Here is a 7,804-nt window from a genome sequence, read left to right as displayed (position 1 = left end):
TAGGCACGTCCTCTAATGTGGGGAGAGTGTTTGCCTTCAGTTTCCTGGCAGCACCTTCTGGAACTAGAACATGGCAGCAGGGAGAAGCCTGACTGTCCCGGGAATGCTGGAGGGACCCATCCAGGCACAGGTGGGCCTGAGGGTCCTCGCCACCCACCAGCCCCAGGCCCACACTCTCCTTCCTGTCTCTGCTCCATGAAGGGCGGGGCCTGCAGATGTAGGGAGAGGTCACTCTAGAATTTAGAGCAGCTTGGGGAGCAGGGGGTGCCTCTAACAGAAGCTCCTCTGAAAGTTCACAATTCCGCCTCTGCCTGAGCATCTTGAGAAGCTCCGCTTTCCTCCAGAAACTTTGAGCTGGCCCTCACCTCAAAGCATTTCCACAGAAGACCAGTGTCCACAGGAGTTTTAGAGACTTTATTTATGTATAAACAATTTAAACACTTTGCCATAAATTATCTTTGCCTGTCCCTAGTCTTTGCTTAGCAGCAAATTAAAATTAATATAAAAACTCGATGAACAAGTCATACATGTATATTACAAAAAAGTTCCTGTACCAAAGTTCTTATTAGACATTTTTTTTGGTTTTTTTTTAACTTTTTTTTCTTCTTTTTGTGGGTTTTTAAAATGTTTTTATTTTCTCTCCTCGTGGTGACTGTCATGTGATTGTCTCAGTTTCTGGACCAAACAAACACACTAATAATTTTAAATCTCAAACAGTGATTGTGCCTTGAGGCTTAGGTATGTACAGGGTGATCTGAAGTGGTGCCCGTTAGCAAAAGAGTGTCACGATGCCCACACCTCTACTGCAACTGATACCCACGAACTACGGAATCTAAACAGACTACACCCTGTAACTGCGTATTACTGTCCACAATGGAATCTTCAAAGACAAAAGAATATGAAATTTATCTGTAGTGATTATAGCCACCCTTGGAATTAAATTTTACACTCTGCGCTCAAATAAATTAGCTCAGGCCAGACTAAATCGGGACCTGAGAGTTAAGTGCTGAACGGTATTATTTCGCTTTGATATCAATTTCCTTTCTTTTCTTGTGTTTTTATATTTTTTTTTCTTTAAAAAGTATTTCCAGTGCTCACTCTTTCACTTTTATCCCCCGCCCCCCAGTCGCTACACACAAATCACCCCCAAAGTCGTGGTTTAAATGCACCTGTATTTGTTAAAAGGAAAACGTCTGTAGTATCTGTCCAACCAGCAGTCTGAATCGTTGTCCTCAACTGGTCCTGGAATGCTGGCCCTCATGGACGTCTGTGTGTCGCTCACGTGTGAATGAGTGAGGTATTAGAAGATGAGGCCTTCTCGTCTTCACGTCTCTGTTTTTCGGTCGCTGTGTTTGTTTGTGTGTATGTGTGTGGGTTTTTTTTCTTATTTTTCCATGTTGTGCGTGTGTCTGTTCTTCCTTTTGGATATTTTGCAGCTCTTTCCATCTCTTTGCTGTGTAGACCCAGAACAAGTGGGTCATATTTTAGGGGAACTCGGAACATGGTCGTGTGATCGTTCATTCGTCTGTTTTGTTTTTCCTCAGGAATTTGCAGCCGGGCTTTAGTCTACTTCGGGAGGTGGGACTTCTCGCGTGGACAGTAGCATTTGAACTCAAAAAATGTGAGCTTTCTTGCCACTTGGTTTCCTAAAGCAGCCCGGCCTCAGTGCCCCTGTTAGGTCTTCATCTCCTTAGGAGAGGAGAGAACAGTGACTCCCGCTGAGCCATCCAGACGAGGAATGGCAGCACATGATTTTGTTACCTCTTTCCCATCTCATTCTGTCTTAAAAACTGGATGTTGCTGCTACTGTCTGCCAGCTCGGGGTATTGCTCGACGGGAAGCACATAATAGCCCTCGTAACCCTGCACACGCCCCGTGCTCAGGAGCTGCTGCTTCTCGCCCTCAGTCCACAGGCGGCTGCCCTCTCGTCCGTCCCTGGCTTTCTGCTGTTCCTTGGCCCAGGCGGTGCCCAGGGCCCTCTGCCTGGCCTGGTCCAGGATGCGGGCCTTCTCTTCGTCCAGGGTGTCGGGGGTGAGGCCGTAGCGGATGCTGAGCAGCAGCGTGGAGTACTGGAACTCGATGTTGGTGAACCTTCGAGTCCTGCCGTTGACCAGCAGCGTGGGCTGCGACACGGTCACGTTCACCCCGCTCTCTAGCACCTTGCGGCCGATGGTGGTGCCCAGGGTGACCAGGTCGCCGTCGGCCGAGCCGATCTTCACAAAGTAGTGGGTGTCCTTGCCCTCGATGCTGTAGTGCATCTTGTCCAGGTAGTAGGCGTTGTTCAGCACGGACGCCACCTTGCGGCTGTCCTCGCTGGCAATGCTGGACGTGCCGGTGGTCACCCGCCCCTCTTTGATGGCGAACATGATGCCTTTGCCGATGATGGGCGTGGTGGTGGCGAACCAGTGGCCTGCTTTCTCTCGGATGCTGGCGTGGAGCTTCTTAGAGATGACCTGCCCTTCAAGGGCCATGAAGGCCTGGTTGTGCCTCTCGGTTGTCTGCTGGACACCTGTAATGAGCTGTGGGCATAAGAAAACACAGAAAGCTGAGAAGGTGGGCTGGGCCGCTGTGTGTACGGGCTGGGCAACACAGCGACAAGGGTCAGAAAGAGGAAGGCTGGGACTCTCCTGCAAGAATATGTCTTGCGTCTGTCACGATAGGAGCTGAGATAGTCCTACCTTTTGGAACTAGGACAGACTGGCAGGTTTCCAGTGCTCTGATGCTATGGCCTCTCCACCTTGTAACTGCGCCATTAACTAAAACATGGGGCTGCGGAGGAGTACCGCATCGCTGGTATCTGTACCCAGGGCTACCCACTTACCATGGCTCTCCGTCATTGCGGAAGAGAGAGTCACTCTGCCCACTGATGATCTGGCAGCTGCCGTACACACTTCAGACCCGGGAATATCCTGACCTGAGGGCAGGGTGTTTGTCTGAGCAGCTGTGAACCCCGCTGCTGTGACCTACCTCCCTTTGAGGCCAGTGCCCCGGTTATTCATTAACTTCCTTGGGTGAGCACCTGGCTACTCAAAGTATGGCTAGCAGCTGAGACGTCTCCAGGACTCACCCTGTTAGAAAAGCAGAATCTCAGGCCTCCCTCCTGACCCACCGAGACAGAAGCTGCAGCTTAACAAGACACTTTAGCTGGTTTGCATGCGTATTAATGTTTGAGAAGCACTGGAGTAACAGATTCTGGCTTCGTGGGCCAGAGGGACCGTCCCTGGGCTTCTTGAGTCATTTGCTTTGGATCCTAGCCCTGCTTCTGCAGAGGGAGGAAATCCCCATTATCTCCTTGGCCTTGAGTTCTCTACTCACAAATTACAGCTCACCTCAATTGGTGGTTGGGGGACAGGCTGGGATAATGGAAGAGGCTGTGCTTGGGAGGTAACAGCACTTAGATAAATGAGCGAAATGATGGCTATTCATCTGCCGAGGGGTCCCCACGGGGCAGAACTGTGAGAATGCTGTTCTCAATTACCCAGCAGCTCCTCTGGTCTCTCTCTGGTGACACAGTCTGGACGATTATTCAGAGCAGGTGAGACCTTTCAGACTTTTATTGTGCCGAGCACAGGTTCTGTAGCTGGGGATATCCGAACACAGATATCCCCTGTCCAGGTGTGGCCGAGGTCTCAGTGGCACCCAAATTGAAACCACATCTCGGTCATCACCAAGAAACCCAAGCACAAATTATGTTCAGAAAACTCAATCTGTATACATTTGGGCCATAAAATGCTGAGGTTTTATGTAAGGCATAAAAATGTTCTTTAATGGGACAGAAACTGCAAACCACCGTTTTATTACGTCCCATAAAAGCCAAAAGGGTTATGATCTTACAGGCAGCGCAGATGGTAGGTTGCTGCTAGATTTCTCAGTGCTGTGGTTAATCAAGGAATGACTCAAGGGTACACACGGAACACATAATGATACCACAATTAAGGTAATAATTGAGGTTGGGAAGAAATACGTGCTGCGCCAGACAAGTAACAGTACTGATATTCGCTGTTCTGCGAAGTCACCTCATTTCACGCCCCTTTTATACCCAGCTCCGATGTTTTCCTCTGCTACTGACATGCCCTTGGCTCCAACATGGTTCTGTTTGCCAAAGGGAATGATGATGGTCATTGGATTCTTGGCAGGGACCTCCACTTACCTGTCCATTCTCACTTGCTTGACTCTCTGACAACTCATAGGGTGGAGGCACGAAATACATTTTGGCTCTTGGGAAGCCGGGAATTATGTTGCTAAGCTGAAATCCAAACATCACCAGCCAGCTTTTCACGTCTACGGTGGAAACGAAAATAAAGATTTCTGAAATCACGATGGATGGAAAGCCAGAGAGGATCTTGGAGACAGAACAAAATAAAATGGGGGGTTGTGTATGGAGTCCAGCAGGAGAGGGAGGCAAGAGCCTGTGAAGGTCTCCTGGCCTGGACCCAGAGCTTCTTACCTGGGTTCTCGGAAGTAGATGCCCGTCCAAACTTGGTCAGTTGACCCCCACTCACCCCTCCCCACGTGGTGATTTAGGACAGTGCTGGAGTAAGATAGATCTACTTTCGATGCCCTTGCTGTGTGACCTTGGGCAAGTTCCTGGCCCTCTCTCAGCTTCAGGTTCCTCAGATATGAATTGGGATAATAACTGTACGAATCTCATTGGGCTGTCGTGAGGATTGATGGAAAAAATCCATGTCAAGGGCTTATCATAGTGCCTGGCACGTGGGTTGCTCAATAAATATGGACTCCTTCATTTGGCAAGCATTTAAGGGAGCATCTATTACGGGCCAGTCAATGTGCTTAGAGGCTAGAGACACAACGACTGGCTACATGCAGATGTGATGATTAACACTGTGCAGGACCTCGGTGTGTGTGTGTGGGGTGTTGCTGCACTGAGGCTGGCTCATTATAGAAAGAGGATTCCCTGAGTGTATGGAACGCAGAGAGTCATCTGGCTCCTGAGACCCTTTCCTCAGGCATCTACTCTTCAAAGAGAGAGCTCTGCGTGCTCAGAGTACGACTGCCATTCCTTGCTAGGGCTCAAGATTGCGTCAGCTCCACTGTCACTCTCTCCATCTCTGTTCCTGAATTCCTTCTTCGTAATTTCATTAGACAAGCAGTCGATCCTTCCAGCAGCCTGGCCTCTTATTTTTTGGGTGATCCTCCCCCTACTAACTCTCCTGCTCATCCTCTGGACCTTCTTATCATCAATAATTCTGATCCCCCCATGATCTCAATTTCATGTACATCACCCTCTGATCACCACCTGGACGCTCTCTAGTGTACTCCTTTTTGTAACCTGACACCCATACTCCCTGAGCCTCTCCTCTCCTTAGGACCTTCAGCCTACCCTAAACTGCTTTTCCCTCCCTCAGCTTCTTGGTCTCTCTTCTCTTCTTACCTAGCACACATTCCACGGTCAATCATTAGAAGTATTCCCTTGCGTATTATCTCAGCTCCTTGCCCCTTTCTCACGTCATCACACCTGCTTGGTGAAATCACAAGTTTGGTTAAATCATGGAAGGCTCTGCCTTTTCCATGTTTGTCCCTGTGCAGCTGAATGTGGCAGCAGAAAGGAATGTAACCACACTGACTGGCGTTACTTTAAATTCCTGTCAATGAACCCCAATTGTGCCTTCGTGCTCCCTGGCAATCTGACGACATCCCCTTCCGCCATTTAGTCCCTCTCCCATTCTCCTGGATGATTGTACCTCTTCTCATCTCGCCTAAGACCTCCCACACCTGCTTTCCCTTCTGCGCTCTAGCAGATGACCTTCATTTCTAGTCTAAGAAAACTGATGAGGCGAGAGGGGAATGTCCCTAAACCCTCATCATATTTATCAGCCTACCAGCATCTGCACCCATATTCCCGCCTTCCTCCTGTTCCTCTAGATGAGCTGTTGGAATCAACCCTCCACTTGTGCACCAGCTCACGTTCATTTTTGCCCACTCAGGGACGGCACTCCAGCAACTCTCTCTCTTCATCCATTTACTCCCTCTTCCAGTGGATCAACCCCATCAGCATACAAACATGCCACTACAAATCCACCTTAAAAAAACCCCTCTCTTGTCCCTCCTTCTCCCTTTAGCCACCACCCGTGTCTCACCCCCTTTACAAGAACTTCTCAAACTCCAAATAATTTTCTAGACTCACTGACTCCCATTCATCTCCTCTGAATCAGGCTTTGCTCCCAAATACTCATTAAAACAGCTCTTGTCAAGGTCACACATGACCTCTGTGTTGCTAAGTCCAATGCTGATTGTGGTCCTCCTCCTGTTTGACCTATCAGAAGTAGCTGACACGTTGAACACTCCTGTGTCTCTCTTTGTCTCGGCTTTCTGGACAGCACACTCTCTTGCCCCCCCCCACCACCTTTGTGGCCACACCTTGTCCCTCTTTGTTTCCTCCTCATCTCCCTACTCTGAATATCAGGATGTCCTAGACTCAGTCTGTGAACTTCTTTTGCATTCTATCTACTCTTCCAAACACGGTGATCTTATCCAGCCTCAGGGCCCTCAATACCATTTACATGCGGATGCTGACTCCAAAATGTATGTCTCCATCCAGGACCTCTCCCTCAATTCCAAACTAGCGCATCGAATTACACTTCAGACTTCTATCCCAAACTGAACTCCTCATCTTCCTCTCCACACATGTTGCCATAGTCTTTTCCATCCCAGGTTATGGCAACTCCATCCTTCCAGCTACCATCCTTGACCTCTTCCTTTTTCTCACTCTCTATGTCTAAACCATCAGTAAAGCCTTTACTTTTTAAAAAAAATTGAGGTAAGTTTCACGTAACATAAAATTCACCATTTTAAAGTACACAATGCAGTGGCTTCTAGTACATTCACAATATTGTACAACCCTCATTTCTATTGAATTCCAGAACATGTTCATCACCCCCAAAGAAACCGCATACCTGTTAGCAGTCATTCTGCATTCTCCTTTACCCTCAGTCCCTGAAAACCAACACTGCTTTCTGTCTCAATGGAGTTGCCTATTCTGGATATTTCATATAAAGGAAATCGTATAATATGTGGCCTTTCATGTCTGGCTTCTTTCATTTAGCACAATGTTTTCAAGGTTCATCCATGTTGTAGCCTATGTCAGTACTTCATTCATTTTTATGGCTGAACAATATTCTGTTATTTGGATATACCCCATGTTGTTTATTCATTCATCAGTTAATAGATATTTGGGTTGTTTACACCTTTATTTTTTACTATTATGGATAATGCTATTATGAATATTCATGTACAAATTTATATTGATTTTTCTTCATTCACTGTCAGCATTTTATTATTGTTATTTTAGGATAGCATTTTAAAAAATGAAGTATAGATGATTTACAATGTTGCGTTTGTTTCAGGTGTACATCAAAGTGATTCAGTTATACACATACGTACATATATATTCTTTATTTAATTTTTATTTTTTGTTGGAGTATAGTTGATTTACGATGTGTTAGTTTCCAGTGTACAGCTGATTCAGTTACGCATGTACATATATCCATTCTTTTTCAGATTCTTTTCCCATATAGGTTATTCCAGAATATTGAGTAGAGTTCCCTGTGCTATATAGTAGGTCCCTGTTGATTATTTTATATATAGTAGTGTGTATATGTTAATCCCAAACTCCTAATTTATCCCTCCCCACCACACTGCCCCCTGGCAACCACAAGTCTGGTTTCGAAGTCTGTGAGTCTGTTTCTGTTTTGCAAAAAAGTTCATTTGTATCATTTTCTTTTAGATTCCACATATAAGTGATATCATGAGATATTTGTCTTTCTCTGTCTGACTTACTTCACTT

The 7,804-nt window shown here is 46.8% G+C and overlaps 1 protein-coding gene across 6 annotated transcripts in view; it reads right to left on the bottom strand.

Moving 5' to 3' along the window:
• Window positions 1-393: 393 nt before the first annotated feature.
• Window positions 394-7,804, bottom strand: part of TENM2 (teneurin transmembrane protein 2) — a gene marked incomplete at its 5' end in the record, with an annotated part of 1,007,477 nt that continues 1,000,066 nt past the window's right edge. For all 6 annotated transcript variants that reach the window (XM_079702682.1, XM_079702683.1, XM_079702684.1 and 3 more), the window contains 2 exons: window positions 394-2,519; window positions 4,151-4,281. In XM_079702682.1, the coding sequence (XP_079558808.1) occupies window positions 1,758-2,519; window positions 4,151-4,281 (893 nt within the window). In that variant the 3' untranslated portion in view covers window positions 394-1,757. The remainder of the gene's footprint in view (window positions 2,520-4,150; window positions 4,282-7,804) is intronic.

This window comes from Hyperoodon ampullatus, assembly GCF_949752795.1.
Source record: "Hyperoodon ampullatus genome assembly, chromosome: 4".
Taxonomy (NCBI): domain Eukaryota; kingdom Metazoa; phylum Chordata; class Mammalia; order Artiodactyla; family Ziphiidae; genus Hyperoodon; species Hyperoodon ampullatus.
The sequence above is the reverse complement of the archived record's forward strand: the minus strand, read 5'-3'. Positions and strand labels throughout refer to the sequence as shown.